Below are 18,124 nucleotides of genomic sequence, written 5' to 3'. Positions count from 1 at the left end.
GAAATTCGGAGTTCAGATAATTCTTTTTTACTCTAAAACGCCCCCACAGAACGATGTACGAAACCATACCACACGGTTAACCAAACATAATTACAACTCAATACCGTTAACGGCAAAGTCAGAATAACCAATAAACGAAGAAGATAAAGGAATCATACTTACATCCATCACAATGGAAGATAAAGGGTGCACGGAAACTGTTTCGACAAGTTCGGTAAAATATAGGTGCAATATTGTCTCACCAATATTAGTTTAAGCCCGGATAAAAATATTACATCTGCTTCTTATCCAAATCGAAAAAGATTTTTTTTACTCAGGTTATATATTTTTGCTAATCAATGCTGTCGATTTTCTTGAGTCTAAATTTGGTTGACATATTCAATGGAGAGGGCCCCCAAATACAGGAGGAGTGATCTTGCATTATGCAACGCCATTGATCCAAAAAAATGGCAAGTTATCTGACCAATATACCCCTAGAATCTCCTCTTAATTTCGTCTCCTCAACCTACGGGATGTCGTCTCCTGCACATTATTCAAGTCAAACCATCAAAGTCAATGAATCTTGAAAGTAGTAATAATTTCATTATTTAGTGAAGTAGATATAGATAGCAAAAATCACTTAACGAAAACTTCAAAAAATCTACTTCTCGAGTTGAGAACCAAATTATAGAGGTCGAAATTTCAGCAGAAGTCTAAAGACGAAGTTAGGCATTTCGAATGAATGATACCTCTTTGGGCGGCTTCGGTCTTCCTCAAAGTCCATTACTCCACCATGTTCAGAATAGATCTCCTCATGCCCCCGGAAATCAATGTCGGCCTGGTTACAATTGGTAACTTCTGCCACAACGTAAGACACATCGACCAACACATCTAGATATATAGTACAACATACTCGCTCTTCTAACAGATAACGTATTATTTTAGACAATAAAGTTTATATTATTTATAGATACAAATACTTAGGGCATCTCCAATGGAGTCCCTAAAACTCACGAGTCTCCATATTTTAGGGACTTTGGTAGAGTCTCTAAAATAGAGACTATTCCCAAAGTTTTTAAATATTTTCCTATATTTGGGATTGCATATAGAGACTCTAACTTAAAGTTGTCCCACGGTAAATTAATAAAAAAAATTAAGAAAATTAAATTTTCATTTTTGTGGTTGAAATATTTATTTTTGTTACTGGAAATATTTATTTTTGTTGAAAATACGAAAACAAAAAATTCAATTTTTTTCCTAGGTGAGATATATATTAAAAAAATAAGATAATGTCAATAAAAAACTAACAATCAAAAATTTAATGTACAAAACTAAGCTATAATCTAGTTATAATAAGAAATAAATTATAAATGAATAGTAAAAATTATTCTTTTAGAACTCCTCATTGGAGATGAACTTTTTTTTTAGAGACCCGAGTCTCTAACTGGATCTCTAAAATCAAATTTAGAGACCCGTTTTACATACTCCATTGGAGATGCCCTTAGTCTTTTCAAAGAACTTAGTGGAACTGAAAAGAGACTTCCGACGGCATATTTCCAGAGATTCCATCAGCATTCAAATTAGTTGTTATAATTATATAAGAGCATATCAGCATATGTAACGTAACCACTGACAGCATTGGAATCACATGTAATGACAATAACAATACATGAAACAGAGCACACTGTAAGAAAGTTCACTTAACTGACCTTCAGAGATAATGTTTTCTTTACTTCTTCGACCCTTTCATCAACTTCCTTTTTGTGCTTCTTGTCTATCTCACTCATTGAATCTGCCCACTTGATCTTGTCTTGAATTGAAACAAGAAGATCTTCTGAAGTTGATAGCCTAAGAAATTGTGGAAAACGAAAAACTAAATTTGGGTACAAGACATAAGTCGAACACAGAAGGAAAATGAAGGGAAATCCAAGAAGAAGAAGGAAAAGAAAACAAACAAGCATTATGCAATACAGTATCATCAAATCTATAACAATTTGTGATCACAAGATAACTTTAAGTGCCTTTCGCTAAAAAGTTTTTACAACTTGAATCTAAAATAAAACAATTATTTACAACTTGATGTCGGTACTCTTTTTTTGGCTGAATTTCTTATTAACCTTTGATAGCAGTCTAACACGCGGAGAAAGAAAACCATTAAAGAAAATATGAACGTATTTAGCCTTAGATATTAAGAAACTTAAATCAAGAACCCAGTTTGAAATGTAAATGAAGTAGTAATGAATTTCCTTGGGCAAGAAATATTTACCAACTGGCTAGCGTTTGAATCATACTACCCAATTGGGCAGGTCTAAGATCCCTCCCTGCCGCAAATTGCACCTACAAGTTCACTTGACAGTTATTTTTTCAACCTAATGACAAGTCGGACGAGCAACAAAGTAACCAGAATTTAAACTACTTAAACACTAACTAAGACCTCAAAGCATCTTCGCAACTGATCGAGCTTTCCTCTGACTATCCCCTGTCCAACAACAGCAGCAACAAATTAAAGCATTGATAATTGCAAATTGGAATTTCCCCAAAAAGACTGTCTCTGTCAACCTTACAATCAATATTATAGGCCATTTGTTTATTGTGCGTGGAAAATTTCAGGGGATAAAAGGCAAAAGAAAGAAAAAGAAAATTTGAAAAAGGGGACACCAAATTAATACGGGCCAACCATGCAAAGCTATAATGTTATCATCTCACACTTCATGAGTAGACTGACTTTAGGTATGTCAACCATGAAGTTATTGGGCAGGAAAGAGAAGCAGAAACTTACCACATACATGCAGTCATTAATGAGAAAATCTTCCAACTCACGAACATTCTGAACATCCAACTCTTGCATCAATGTATCATAGGGCAATACCTGGACATAGGAGAGAAACACTTGAGAGATCCAAACATTCTGAGTAGAGAGGAACTTGAAGAATAACCTCCAATAGCTCATGTTATATTACTAAAAAATACAGAAAATAAAATATAAAAATTTGAAAAGCAAATAAAAGACTTAACAAACAAAAAGTAATTATGCAGACGGGATTTCGACAGTTTCCACGTATATATTTTTTTATGTCATAAGTACATTTGAAAAAATATGCGGAATACGGAGTGAGTAGGAAATAGTAAATGGATTTAAAAAAATTAAACATGAACATACTGACAACAAAGAAAAGGAGCCAAAGAATTAGACCAGAAAACAGAAGCAGATAAGTGTAGCTCCTAAGGTCCATCAGTAAATGCAGTTAACTTACACACAAAAGGTATACTTAAATATTTTATAATATTCATGCAGCAATTGTTTTTAACTGTAAGACAATTTGTAAATTTCAATAGACAAATTCACAAGAATATTTTTAAGCAGACATGTCAAACCATCTTACTTGTTCCAAATTTGACCATAAAAACATTCAAGTTAAATGGCAATAAATGAACCATGAATGAACAATGAAAAGTTAAAACGGGCGCATCATGTGTTTAGATACAGACATACAAACACAGGAAACAAATACATGGAAAGCTACCTTGTCTGTCTCAGCAAGAGTAAGCACAGTCAGCTGCTTCAATTTCAGAACTTGATCAGGAACAATTTGTGGAAGACGGCTAGCATTACCTGTATCACAACATAAAACATAAATGTTTTAAAGAAAAATGTCGAAAATTCCTTCCATAACCAGGATATGTTTGAGTAAACTTCATTTCCATCTTAAAACATCTTCCATTAGTCCTCTATGTTTATCTAACCAAGACACCACAAAGAGACCACCTCCAGTTTCATGATGAATTTCAATGTTACCTGATTGGGTCTATACCTAACTCAAGCTGCAGGTGGCTTCTTTGTGATTCCATGTCAACAGATAATTAGCACAAAATACAATATATGTCTCTTTGTTGATAAAATTCTTACGTTAAGATTACTCGAGGATGACTCGTTGGACTCTGAAAATAGAATTTTATGGAACAAAAAATCTGCATTGACAAGTATGGATATAACAGATTTGATGGAGAAACTTAACCTCGAGAAACACGTGTGACACTAATTAAGTATTTGAATGAATCCATGACATCATCAATCATTTACAAAAACCTTTTGCAGGTTCTGAGAAAACATGGAAGGGGAAAAAAACTCCTTATCTACGAACAGTGATCCACCAACCATGATCTATTTAGAGCAAGATCACGCCGAAAACGAAAATAACTACCAATAAAAGCTGAGAGGCTTCAGATATAATAATGGCAAGATAATTTCTTCTCGCTTTGTTTCGGAACAGCATGGAAATGTAAAAAAAATAATTTATGATGATTGATGACACAATTTAAGAGCAATAACATGAAAGCTCCTAAATGCCAGTAAAGTATCTAACACCTAGAAAGCAAATTTCATTTCCTTTATATTTTCAAGGTCATGAGCAAGCATTAAAAAACTAACACTTCTGGGCACAAAAGAGAATTTGGCTGCTCAATAAAACTCATTATCCTCTTATTGGAAAAGAAAAGAAAAATGAGCTTTTAATTAGAACAAGTCACTATAACAATTAAACATTTTTTCATGGAAGCAAACAACAGAAGATGAATAGATAAGAGAAGACAATCATTAACGTACTCTTATATTCACTCCAGGTACCATGAGCAAACATGCGAAGCAAATCAAGGAAGGCACTGTTCTCGGTTCCTGCAAGCTGCACACAGTTACATAGATCAAGAAAAATGAAAATAAATCAATAAATTGGAAACAACAGAAACTATTCAAATTTTACAGCATTGGTCATAAAATACAACACGGTGATTTTTTTTTTTTAACTTGGATACTTCCAAGTCATTTGGTATTAGGACATCGACTCAAAGATTGTAATAAGTAAAATTTTACCAATATATCAGTCAAATTTCCAGTGTTATATTCTTGAAACACTTTTTTTCCCAATACACTCTTTTAGGATAATATGACACGTGATCCTTGTTACAGCAAACCAAACATTCGTATCTGCATCAGAAGCCCCAATCCTTATGTCCATTAATGTCACTGAATGAGGTCAAAACCATCAACGACTGAGGTACCATACATTTATTCAGTGACCAACATGAAGTATGACTCATACGCATCAGATATATCAATATATAAAAAGATATAGAAAGACTACAGTCATAATAAGATAAATAAGTACACAATTTTCACCAGAGACCGAAAGCATTGATATGGATGTACATTAAAGGAAAATCCAGACAAAAGAATGCTTCAAACAATAGAGGAATTCTTCATCAATCGCATATTTATCAAATATTGTCCACAGATCAAGAAGGATTGGCTGCATTATCTTCCAACAGATCCCCATTTGTAAGAAGCTGTCAGCGGTACCCCTTCTAATTTCATTATTTCAGACTCGACTATACAATTGCTACTGTCTTCATTAAATTCAAAAACTGCCACAATAGAGTTATTTGGTTTTAACTTATAACACATAAGATTCACAAGTTAATCCCAGACTTGCATCTATAAGCGCACAATGGTTCTCATATTGCTGTTCTACTGAATGTGCTTCTGAAAGAGGGGTTAGAGATGGCTTCGAAAAGCATTTCATATCAAATATAATCTCAAACATCAGAAACCAAAACGCAGAATCAGGTGCCGCTATTCTAATCACAACCTATGCTACAATGAATCAGCTAATATAACCCGCGAGCAAGTTAAAACAAGAAATCCTTGGTGCAACTGTTCAACTGTTATAGGGGACACTCATACCGGTCGAAGATTTGCCCCCAATAAAAAATAATAATACGAATATCGAAGTAAATATTTCGAAACCACAAGCCAAAAATGAAACCAGCAACCATCAGCAAGTCAATTACTATACATTAATGGGCATGCCAGAAGCATCACTAGCTAAACCCTTCTTTCTACCCACACCAAATACCGCAGATTATACACTTCGCTGCCGAAATCAATATCCAGAAAACAAAATTGAAAAAGTAATTGATATTATTACAAACAGCAAAACGCGCGTAGTTACCTCGAGTACGTTCGGAACAGAGAGAATCTCGGAGAAAGCAAACAGTGAAGGGTGCGAAGTTGCCTCAACGATGATGCTCGAGAGCGCCGAGCCCTTGTTATCCGACGCCTGCTTCACAAAATACTCTATCTGCTCCGCTTGCTTCTGCTCAATATCCATTTCTCAGCTTCCCAAATTGCTACTAATCCACCGAATTGGGGAAAAAATTATGGAATTATGATCTTTCTTTATACGTTCAACAATGGCAGAGTAATTGAAAATTTAGGGTTTTGTTTGATCAACGTTTTAGGGTTTTGAAATTCAGGAAAGGGGCTATTTTTAGATTTATTGTATTTCTATTTTGGGGTTGGAACGGAAAATGAAATTATTTCATTTCTTCGTTAAATTACAATTTTGCCCACTCTTAATATGAACAAATTAGATAATGGAAAATTAGATAGAGTTTACCTCTAATCAATGTTTAGAAGTAGGTAACTATTTCAAAATTTACTCTAATCACTACTAACGTTTAATTTTTTACAAACAAAATTGCAAATTAAATGGGCCGAAAGTTGATGGGTCAAATCGGCACTAAGTGGGCCCAACTCCCTATCTTCAAAAATTGTTGGGCCGAAAGTTGGGCGGTGGGCCAAAAAAACAATAAATAAGGAAGACGAGCCCAAGGCCAAAGTGGGCCACATATAGCGAATTTGATCGAAGTGGTCATCAGAGGGGAACACGGTAGTAAGGAGGCCGTATATATATATATATATATATATATATATATATATATATATATATATATATATATATATATATATATATATATATATATATGTTCCCAAACTAAATGGCACACTGACAAGGTTCGCTAAACACGTACCAGCTTGCAAGAGAGGAATAGGGGTAGGTGACAACTGACGAGCTGCCGTTGCATAGAGAAGATTCGAGGATAATTTCCTTAAACGAATAAGAAGGTATGCAAAAATTAAGATCAATGATTGACTGTTCGATGTAGAATCCCGAGCACTGTCAATCCTCTTCCTCGAACCTAATCCTTGAAAAACAAACACATTCGTGGCTACACATAAATACTAAATAGGCGCAATCGTCTATTCAAGAAATTTGGTCTTCATAGGTTATAATGAATCGGGTATTTCCACATTTTTTCGATATGAAATGAAGCACGACCTGCGCAGGTCACGTGCTTCATTTCATACTAATAAATAGGAAGAGGAAGCTGAATTTCAAAAGGGTGATGATATATGTGGGACCCATATATGTGTAAGTAATTTGACTATATAGTGAGAAGATCCCCTTTCTTAATGCTAGCTGGTTTGACAAATACAAACGTGGTAGGGACCCGTTATACACCAATTTTGTGTCACATTTATTGGTCTTTGTAGGAAAATTAAATAAATAAATAAATAAATAATGATTTATTTTTTTTCACTTTACTTTTATCTCCCTTTTGTTCCTATTTATGTTGAGTTGGATCTCAACACCACTTGATTGGTAGATAGAGGTTATTTATTGCTCCATCATCACCTACATGTGGAGTACACCATCGATAATAATATAATTTCATCCATAAGAATTATGGTGGTACAAATCGGAACAAAAATTCTGACTTCTGTCGATTCTAATTTTGATTCAATTTCTTTCTTTTTTTCCCTTCAATTTTGGATGTTTATGTTTATGTGACGAACAAGGTTAAGAATCAAACCAGGCTACTCGATTCGAGACCGTTCGTTAAAAAATGTCTGAGATCGATTTATTAACATAACGAATCAAGTTTGAACACATATTTTCGTTCGATAAACTGAAGCTCGGCTCGAAATGGAACTCAATCCGATTGCGTATCAAATTGAGTTCAAAGACATCTATAAAAGCTCGATAAAAGTTCAAATAAACTTGAACTTTTAAGTGTGAGGGGCTAGAAATGCAATTTGATAATTTGTTGGGGGAAATTTGCAAATAAAAAAAAAAAAAAAAGTATGAGGTGATTGAAGTTGAACCTAGGGCCATTTTTTCAAAAAGTGGTGGTTGCACCAATTGGGTGTTGGGAATAAATTAATGGCCACAAAAGAATTTTAATTTTTTGAGGTGGGAGCTAGAGCAAAGTTCATCTTTTTAGGTAGAAAAAAGTAAATAAAAATAAATAAATAATTAAAATAAAATAAAATAGTGGGATAATTTTGTATGGATTGCAGCCTGTGTCATTTTCCACAAGCCCTAGTATAGTTCTTTCTTTCTACTATATTTGACCTCTATTTAAATGCTAGTATTTAGCATTCCCCTAAGTTTTGGGAAATAAATAAAATTAAATTATAATTAAATTAATATATTTCAAGAATTTGTTGCAGCTTTTTTATCAGAAAATCTTGGCCCCCTTCACTGCATGCACTTTCTGGTTTTAAAACAACCTAGACTCTAACTACTGTGGATTTGGTGGTTATATATATATATATATATATATATATATATATATATATATATTAGTCTTAATGTTTAATGGATAGAAGAAATGGTACGAAGTTGTACTAAGCTCTAGTGTGGGATAAGAAGCTGAATTTGGGCATTATTATATCTCCAGGCACAATGTAAGAAAGTGATCATCTGTTTTTTTTTTTTTTTTTTTAACACAAATTTTAAAAATAACGAATTTCGAAGCTTGGTAGAAGTTTTATTCGTTTATCATTAAAAAACAAAAAGGGTTTAGTTCTCTACAAATCACGAATTTAATTCGATTAGTAAGATGCTCGATTTCTTGTATTAGGTTCTAGTATTAAAAAAAATATTGGCATTTGATAGCATCCTTAATTTAATAATAACCATATCCTAAAGTATTTTAAGGATAAAATCATACTTTTTAGTTTTAGTAATTACTTGCATTAGTTTTTAAGGACAAATTACGGCAACACTCTTAGGTAATATCGAATTATGTAAATAAAATACTTATGTTTGGAAATTACAACTACCCCCTTCAACTATCTATTTTCTTACGAAAAAATACCTCATTTAGTATGTAAAATGTAAGGGTGAATGTGTAAGACAATATAAAATTAAGGGGATGTTGTAATTATCCAAACACGAAGGTTTTTTTTGTAATTTATCGTTACCTGAGATGGTAGTCGTAATTTGCCCTAGTTTTTATCGCGGATTTCACTATTTGCCATCATATATAATATATATAGTCAACAAAAGTAGAAAAGAAATTCTTTAAAAAAAATTAAACCTTTTTACTTTCACCACCCCCATCTTGCCTTTAATTACTTTGTGTCCTATAAAAAGGAATTCACCCGACACCACTTTTTAGGGGTTTATTGTTTTGTATATTTGAATTCTTATTTATTGATGAATATATAAGAAGAAAGAAATGAAGAGAATTTGATGGGATACTTTTCAAGAATATATTCTTTTGGTTTCTGCTTAAAGAGGGGCAAAATAGTAACAATTCGAGTCGAACAAGAAAGAATATGAACCAAAAAGAAAAAAAAAAGTGAAATTCTAGATGCTCGAATATTTTTTTTTAATTCAAGTATTTTAATTTTAAATATAAATGTTATGACTTATGAGGGTAAACGACCTACTTTAGTTTGTTTCGGTACATACTAATAGTCATACTAATATTAATATAAATACTAACACTAATAATTATCGTTAACAATCTGGCCATGTAAGCTGAGTTTGGTTGGCTCAGTTTCGCATACCATCGGGACTTGTTACAATAGACCGAAACTCTCGGGCCTCATTAATATAGGCTCAAACTCGGTTCATGTATTTTATTGGGGTTTCAGGTTTCTATCGAGCCTCGTTGCTATAGACTTATAACGAGTAAATTTTTTTTTTAATGAAAACAAGTGATAATTCCTTTTTACCTCCATTAAAACTAAAAAAAGTAAAATAAATAAATTAATATTTACGAAACAAAAAAAATTTACAAAAGGCCACCCACCAAAAAGAAATTATATTTAAATAAAAAAAAATTATATTTACTGTTTGAACTTTTAACTTTTTCCCACCAACTTCATATTCTATGGATTGTTCCTTTACATTTAAAACTTTCGTTAAATCCAAGCTTTAGACACCATAATTTCTGTACATTATTTTTTGATGATTTTTTATTTTTTATTTTTTATTTTTTCCAATTGAACTTTTCTTCCCATTTCTAAATCACACACTTAACTAAATTCATATTGAGAAAAGCTTTCAAAAGTTATTTAATTAGCAGGCTTGATTTCACTAAAACTAAATTTATAATTACTTAAAAAAAAAAAGAAACAGTGGGAAGATGAGAAAAAAATAATAGGGTGACACAAATTGAAAATCAGATCGTATCTAAATTCAGTGAATATTAAATTAAATTAAGACAGTATAATAAAAACAAAGACGCCATTTATAAAAGTAAATCAGAATAAAAAAAAATGAATTTTCATTTTAACTTTAAGTAGTGGAAGAAAGAGTAAAGTGAAGTGAGTGAGTGTGTGTAACTGTGTGAGAAAACAGACCAAAATCCCACATTGATTCAACTACCGTCCCAATGTCTTCCTTCCTCCGCCACCACCACCACTCTTTTCTTTAATCTCCACCACAACCTCCTCCTCCGCCGCGCCGACCATCTTTTTTTTTAATTAATTCTTAAAATGGGTTGCACGGCGTCGAAGCTGGACAACGAGGACACAGTGCGGCGGTGCAAGGAGCGGCGCCACCTCATGAAGGAAGCCGTCTTCGCCCGCCACCACCTCGCCGCCGCCCACTCCGACTACTGCCGCTCCCTCCGCATCACCGGCTCCGCCCTCGTCACCTTCGCCTCCGGCGAACCCCTCTCCGTCTCCCAACACTCCCCCGCCGTCCTCCTCCGCACCCCCTCCTCCGCCGCCCCCGCCCCCAAACCCAAACCCCCCACTTTCATCCCTCCCCCCTCCCACCACCACCACCACCACATCCCTTCCCCCTCCCCCTCCCCCCACCCCCCTCCGCCGCCGCCGCCCATGTCAACCGCCTCCTCCCACCGCCGCCACCCACCACCACCACCACCCACCCGCCAGAAAAAGCCGGTGAAACTCCCCCACATCCTCTCAGACTCAAGCTTCTCATCCTCCCCTCCGTCCCACCACGATTTCACCTACAACGCCAGAGCTAATTCAACCTACTCCACCACCCCTTCCCAAACCTCCTCCGTCTGGAATTGGGACAATTTCTACCCACCACCATCTCCTCCCAACTCCGATCACTTCCCCACCAAGAACAACCCCACCACAACCCATTTCAAGGACAACGATTCCGACACCGATCGCTACACCGACAACGAAATCGACGACAAATCCTCCACCTTCACCTCCTACTCCAATCCCCCAAATCAGGGGAACAATCCACCACATCGGAATCCTCTAGGCAAAGACTTCGATGACCGGGCGTCGAATTACTCGTCCTATTCGCGCAATTCCGATAATAATAACAATCACCCGAAAACTCATAAGAAGGGGCAGAATTTGAAACGATGGGAGAGCGAAGACGAGGACGAAGAGGAGGACGGAGAAACGGAGAGGGAAGAAGTGCAGTGCAGCGAATGGGGTGACCACGATCGCTATAGCAGCTCGACGAGCTCCTCGGATGAGGGCGAAACCGAGGATTTGAAGTCGAGATCTGATTTCGGGCCGCGGTCGAATTTCGGTGGGTCGATGAAGAACGAGGCGAATGCGGCTGCGGCTAATGCGAATGTGAATCGTGATTTCTCGAGTAAATCGGAGAAGCTGTCTTCAGAGGACGACGGGAAGTCGTCGGTGAGCTGGGGAGATGGTGGGAGTACTCAGAAGGAGAATTCCGACCGCAGGATGGTGGTGAGGCACCGTGATTTGGCGGAGATTGTGGCGGCAATCAAGGAGTATTTCGATAAGGCCGCTTCTGCCGGGGAGCAGGTCTCCGAGATTCTTGAAACGGGCCGGGCTCAGGTCGATCGGAGCTTCAAGCAGTTGCGTAGTAAGTTATTGCAGATTTTTATGTTAGTACAATCAAGAATTTACTTAAATGTTAGTGTTTTAGTGATTTTTTAAGTTGTGATTGCTTCGATTTTTATCGTGTTTTTGGATTTGTGAGGCGTTTCGTGCATTTGGGAAGTTGAATGGCGATTGTTTTTTTTTTTTTTTTTTGATTTTCAGAAACGGTGTATCATTCGAGTGGAATGTTGAGTAGCTTGAGCTCAAGCTGGACATCGAAGCCTCCTTTGGCAGTAAAATACCGATTCGAGCCGAGTTCGATCGAGCAATCGGGTGGTAAGAGCCTCAGTTCCACTTTGGAACGGCTCCTGGCATGGGAAAAGAAACTATATCAAGAAGTTAAGGTACAGTAATCTAAAAATCTCGATTTTTTTCTCGTTAACGAATCATATCATATCATATACAATTCTTAGATGTAATATCTCGGCATTGCTTAGACGCTAAAGTTGGCGATCGTAATTCTCGACTGTCTTGTTAGTTGGGTGGTGCTGGTGTTATGTTGATGTCTTTTAAGCTTATCTGTAATATAAGTGCTTATCTATAAGCTTGGATGATTCCCTTTTATGTGAAATGACCGAAATGCCCCTGAGTCGTCACTCTTTGTGACAAGGATAGCTTTGGAATCATCTTAGGTTGTCAACTTTGGAACATGCTCGTGGGGTCCGCTTTCCAACAAACTTGTCTTTAGTTTCCCATCCGATTTGTGCCCCTTTTATCAACGGAACGAAAAAACCCGTAATTAAATATATATCATTTGTCAGGCAAGAGAAGGAGTGAAAATCGAGCACGACAGAAAGCTGTCTTCGCTTCAAAGTCAAGAGTACCGTGGAGAAGAGGAAGCCAAGGTGGACAAGACAAAAGCATCGATAACGAGGCTCCAGTCTCTTATTGTGGTGACTTCTCAGGCTGTGTCGACTACCTCGTCTGCTATTATCGGTCTACGAGACTCTGATCTTGTACCGCAGCTCGTCGAACTTTGTCACGGGTAAGTATATTATATATGCACGCGTAAATAAAAATACCCGTTAGTCTAAAAATTTGTGTTTGAATTCGAACAGTATCAAGATTTGATTTTTTTTTAAATTACGATTGGTGTTGGGTGCATTGTCTAGTGATTGCGATAAATCCACTTAGGGTTGTAAAAAAAACGCATCTTTTTGAAAATTGAGACGAGAGGATTGCCATGATAAATGTAGGTCAGTTGTCACTAAAGATCACAACTTTGTCGGAAAAAAACATTAAGGCCTTGTTTGGTTGGTAAAATAACTTGGTCTTATTTGATATTTCGTTTGTCCTATAACTTTTCGGGGCCGGCATTTTTACAACCGATAAAAACTGAAATAAAAACGCAGGTTCATGTACATGTGGAGATCGATGAACCAATTCCACGAAGTCCAAAACGACATAGTCCAACAAGTCCGAGGCCTAGTCAGCCACACCGCCACCAAGTCCGAAGTAACCTCCGATCTCCACCGCCAAGCCACCCGTGACCTCGAGTCAGCCATCACCGCCTGGCACTCCAGCTTCTGCCGCCTCATCAAATTCCAACGCGGCTTCCTCCAATCCCTCCACTCCTGGTTCAAACTAACCCTAATCCCCATCCACTCCACCACCACCACCGAACAACAACAGCCCATCGAAGACCGCCAGCTGTCCAACGTGTTCACCTTCTGCGACGAGTGGAAACTAGCCCTGGACAGAATCCCAGACACGGTCGCGTCCGAAGCCATAAAGAGCTTCATCAACGTCGTCCACTCGATATCGCTAAAACAATCCGAAGAAATCAAGATCAAGAAACGCGCAGAAACCGCGTCGAAGGAGCTCGAGAGGAAGGCGTCTTCTTTGAGGACCATCGAGAAGAAGTACTACCACTCGTATTCCATGGTCGGGATCGGGCTGCCGGACGGCGGCGGGTCCCACGAGGGCCATGCTCTGGACTCGCGTGACCCGCTGGCGGATAAGAAGGCGGAGCTCTCGAACTGCCAGAGGCGCGTGGAGGACGAAATGGTGAAACACTCGAGGGCTGTCGAGGTTACTAGAGCCATGACTCTGAATAATATCCAGACGGGCCTGCCTGGAGTTTTTCAGGCTATGACGAGCTTTTCGAACTTGATGACCGAAGCTCTCGAGACTGTCTGCACGCGCTCGTACGCTATTTAATGTGAACTTGAATTGTTTTTTTTTTCAATTTAAATTAGAAATAGGAAATTGCATGAGGCAAATTTTCATTTGTTGTGGCTATAATTTTGGATATTGAATTTGTGAATATTTGGAATTTTGTAGCCTTATCAGAATACCCCCTTTGTATTGGGGGGGTGGGGGGTGTTTGTGTACATAATAAAACTATAAAAGTGCTTGTGTTGTTGTATCTATAAATCTCTTATTTTTGGTATTTATTTCTAAGTTGTGTAGATTTTTTTATTTTATTTTATTTTATTTTATTTTATTTTATTCATTTATATATTTATTATTTATTTTTATTTTTATTTTCCTCCATCAGTGGATTATATCTGCTGGTGATGATATTTTTCTCCAGGTTTTAAGTACTATTGTATTAAGGATCTTGCAGAGGCTGCACATGGATCTTTATTCAAGGAATTTGGTTAATTTAGTCCCACTTTGGCAAAAAAATTAAAAATTAAAAATTAAAATAAAAAATAAATTACGACTACCACTGAAGTAAGTTCAAATTACGAAAAAACTCCTCATATTTGAATAATTACAATCACCCCTCAACTATGTAATGTCTTACGAAAACCCCTTATTCAGAAGGTAAATTTGACACTGTAAAAATGGACGTGTGAGACGATACATAGTTGAAGAGGGTGGTTGTAATTATCCAATATATGAGAGTTTTTTCGTAATTTGAGCATACCTCAGAGGAGTGGCCGTAATTTCCGGGGTCAACCCGCAAATATTATTTTAGCATAGAACTATAAACAAAACACAATTATTTTGTTATTGCATGTGATGATTTAGTAAGTTTGCCAGCTAACTTATTCAATTGGTTGAGGTCAAATAGTACAACCTGTCCCTTAATAAAAAGCAATCATATCAATTATGCAAATTATTGGTACAATATACAAGAAAATAATAAATAAAAGCCTGTGCCAGATTTTTTATGTATCTTTAATCTGTTAGCTTTGAAACAGCAATGATTTGTACTGTTAATTTTGTGAGATTCCAAATTGTAAAACAAGAAAACAAAAGAAGAAGTTGAGGAATTTTAAAACAACAATGATTTGTACTTGATAAATTAATCTTCATTTTCATGCAATAACTTGCAAACTGCACGAACTACAGTAGAATTAAACAATGTGTGACAACCGACGAACAAAAAGCGTCGATAAAAAAGATTGAAATTTAGGTCAATTGTTTACTCTTTACCGCATGCTCTTTTACTCCACCAATTAAACTATTCGTACACGCTCTCGAAAGGTGAACTTGTCGGAGTGCATGTTGGTCTCATATTTGGTTCATGTTTGCAACAAACCCGCCTCAGAAATAGGGTTGACCATGGCTACATGTATTTAAATAGTGTTATATATAGTGGAATTTTATTAGCTTGCTAATTAATAATTAATAACTATTGCTAATCTTGGATCTTGAACCCCAAGGCATGGAGAAAAAAACTATATAATTAAGTGCATATATATAAATAAAATCATATATATATATATATATATATATATATATATATATATATATATATATATATATATATATATATATATATATATATATATATATAAATGATAAGGCCATAAAATCATATAAATGGAGCATGATAACAATGTAACATCTTGATATGCATGCATGAGTAATTGTTATCACATATAAAGTGAAGGGGACCATTACATAAATAGATGACATTGAAAAGCCAACATGGAAAGCAACTTGCAACTTACACTTTGGCCCAAATTGGGGTTTTTTCTATTTGGTGCGTTAAAAAAAACGGGTTTTAGCTCGTAAATCGTTTTTAACTAGTTTCATATATTAGACAGTTCTTAGTACTATACTTTGGATCCTGCACTTTCTTTAAATGCACGATCGTTTCAAGGTTATTTATATATTTATTAAGATTAACGGATGTGTTTAACTTGGGCTTTGTTTGATAATATTGATTTAAGCTCAAACTAACTTCAATCGAGTTGAACACGAATCAAGCTCGAGTACTTTGGTTTTTTCATACATAGTTTATTTTTTCATGATCGAGCTCTAGCCGATCTTCATAGCTTACCGAAAATTCATTTTTTATTAGCGTAAATCACAATCACCTCTTTGAGAACAAAAAATCATTCATTTTGAGAAATTACATCTAGTCCCTCCAGTTTGTAAGTTTCTTACATTCACCCCTATAAAATAGTGTTCATTAAAGAAATCTACAAACTTTAAGGGGTGAATGTAATTATAGAAAAATGAGTGTCTTCTTTCATAGGGTAGGTAAATTCCAAAAACCCCCTGAACTTAGGCTAAATAACGAAAAACACCTCCACCTATCCGTAATAACCAAAATCCCCCTTTGAGTAACTGTTGATCGAGTTTTTTAAACAGAAAATGTGTACAGTCTATTATACCTTCTGTTAGATAGGTGAGAAATAAAAGAAAATATCTGAAATTGTGTTCCCTGGAAATAAAAAAAAATCGTAAAAAGCCACAATGTAAAGGGTTGGTGTAAGATGGAAGCAAACTTCAGGGGGGTTTGGTAATTAAATACGAGGGTGTTTTTCGTTATTTAGCATAAGTTTAGGGGTTTCGCAATTTACCATTTTTCATAAATAGACATCACCAGTCCAATACCGATCAATAATAAGTAATGGTCCTTTGGGCGTGGGTTCGAGAACGAGATACTTGTGCCCGCATGGGTGTAGCTTGAGTAATTTGGTTTTTATAATACATAGTTTATTTTTTCATGATCGAGCTCTAGCCAATCTTCATAGCTTACTGAACCAAAAACTGCGTCCAAGTTTGGTTTAATATACTAACAAATGGGCTCGATCAAGCTTTTGATCACTGATCTGATTGAGCATTTGATTTGATTTTCAGCCCTGCATGTCTTTAGTATTTTATTCCGAAAATTCAATTTTATTAGCGTAAATCACAACCACCTCCCCGAGAACAAAAAATCGTTCCTTTTGAGAAATTACATCTAGCCCCTCTAGTTTGTAAGTTTCCTACATACATCCCCTATAAAATGGTGTTAACTAAAGAAATCTACAAACTTTAAGAAGTGAATGTAATTATAGAAAAATGATATAGGTGAGGTAAATTCCGAAAACCCCCTGAACTTAGGCCAAAGAACGAAAAATACCCCCACCTATCCGTAATAACCAAAATTCTCCTCTAATTAACTGTTGATCCAGTTTTTTAACAGAAAATGTGTACAGTCTATTATATCTTCTGTTAAATATGTGAGAAATAAAAGAAACTATCTGAAATTGTGTAAAGTCTATTCCCTGGAATAAAAAAAATCCGTGAAAAGTCACACTGTAAGCGATTGGTGTAAGACAGAAGCAAACTTCAGGAGGGTTTTGGTAATTACGAATAGATGATAGATGAGGGCGTTTTTCGTTATTTTAGCCTAAATTTAGGGAGGTTTTCACAATTTACCTTTTTTCGTAAATAGACCTCACCAGTCCAATACCAATCAATAATAAGTTATGGTCCTTTGGGCGTGGGTTCGAGAACGAGATACTTGTTTATAATTTCATCTGGCCTTTTTACATAATATTTCCACTATATATATGGCCCAATGGTATTAGATATTAGTATTTTTATGATCTTTTTCTTTAAAAAAATTGAGAATGCAAATATTAATTAATAAATTTACACTAAATCATTTTAACTTAATGTACAGTAGAATCTCGATATATTAATAACCTCGATTAAATAATAGTTTCTCTTGGTTCCAACTCGGTGAAAACATATTAAATTATTAACTCGATAATTTAATAATTTGCTAAATTAATAAAATTTCTCTAATTCCGACTGTCTTAATTAATAGATGTTTAACTGTATACGTAAGATGACCGACATTAGAGAAGGGTACTTTATTATCCAAACCTCAAGAGAGTCTTATGTAATTCACCAAACCTATATGATTATCTAAGCTTCTATTACACCTAACTTAAAATCCAATAAGATTGTGTAATTATTGAATCT

The 18,124-nt window shown here is 35.7% G+C and overlaps 2 protein-coding genes across 5 annotated transcripts; one reads left to right on the top strand and one right to left on the bottom strand.

The window, feature by feature from the left end:
• Positions 1-106: 106 nt before the first annotated feature.
• On the bottom strand, positions 107-6,337 carry FUS5 (Proteasome component (PCI) domain protein). 4 transcript variants are annotated; one of them, XR_016029580.1, is made up of 9 exons: positions 5,985-6,326; positions 4,583-4,658; positions 3,504-3,592; positions 2,759-2,848; positions 2,414-2,458; positions 2,246-2,316; positions 1,479-1,827; positions 729-958; positions 107-522 (listed from the first exon to the last, which is right to left on the bottom strand). XR_016029580.1 is itself a non-coding variant. In XM_012988052.2 (9 exons), the coding sequence occupies exons 1-9, from the start codon at positions 6,141-6,143 to the stop codon at positions 501-503; spliced, it is 780 nt and encodes a 259-aa protein (XP_012843506.2). In that variant the 5' UTR covers positions 6,144-6,337; the 3' UTR covers positions 107-500. The 4 variants fall into 4 exon arrangements, 3 of the variants coding, with proteins under 3 accessions (XP_012843506.2, XP_012843507.2, XP_012843508.2); XM_012988052.2 differs by having other exon boundaries at positions 729-817; positions 1,689-1,827; positions 5,985-6,337; XM_012988053.2 differs by having other exon boundaries at positions 729-837; positions 1,689-1,827.
• Positions 6,338-10,339: 4,002 nt separating this feature from the next.
• Positions 10,340-14,358, top strand: LOC105963962 (nitrate regulatory gene2 protein). Its single transcript, XM_088813275.1, has 4 exons — positions 10,340-11,945; positions 12,125-12,306; positions 12,724-12,947; positions 13,315-14,358. Exons 1-4 carry the CDS (start codon positions 10,610-10,612, stop codon positions 14,120-14,122), a joined length of 2,550 nt encoding a protein of 849 aa, XP_088669401.1. The 5' UTR covers positions 10,340-10,609; the 3' UTR covers positions 14,123-14,358.
• Positions 14,359-18,124: the final 3,766 nt, after the last annotated feature.

The sequence above is a fragment of the Erythranthe guttata genome, chromosome 2, assembly GCF_056151865.1.
Source record: "Erythranthe guttata isolate IM_541 chromosome 2, IM_541, whole genome shotgun sequence".
NCBI classification, from domain to species: domain Eukaryota; kingdom Viridiplantae; phylum Streptophyta; class Magnoliopsida; order Lamiales; family Phrymaceae; genus Erythranthe; species Erythranthe guttata.
The sequence above is the reverse complement of the archived record's forward strand: the minus strand, read 5'-3'. Positions and strand labels throughout refer to the sequence as shown.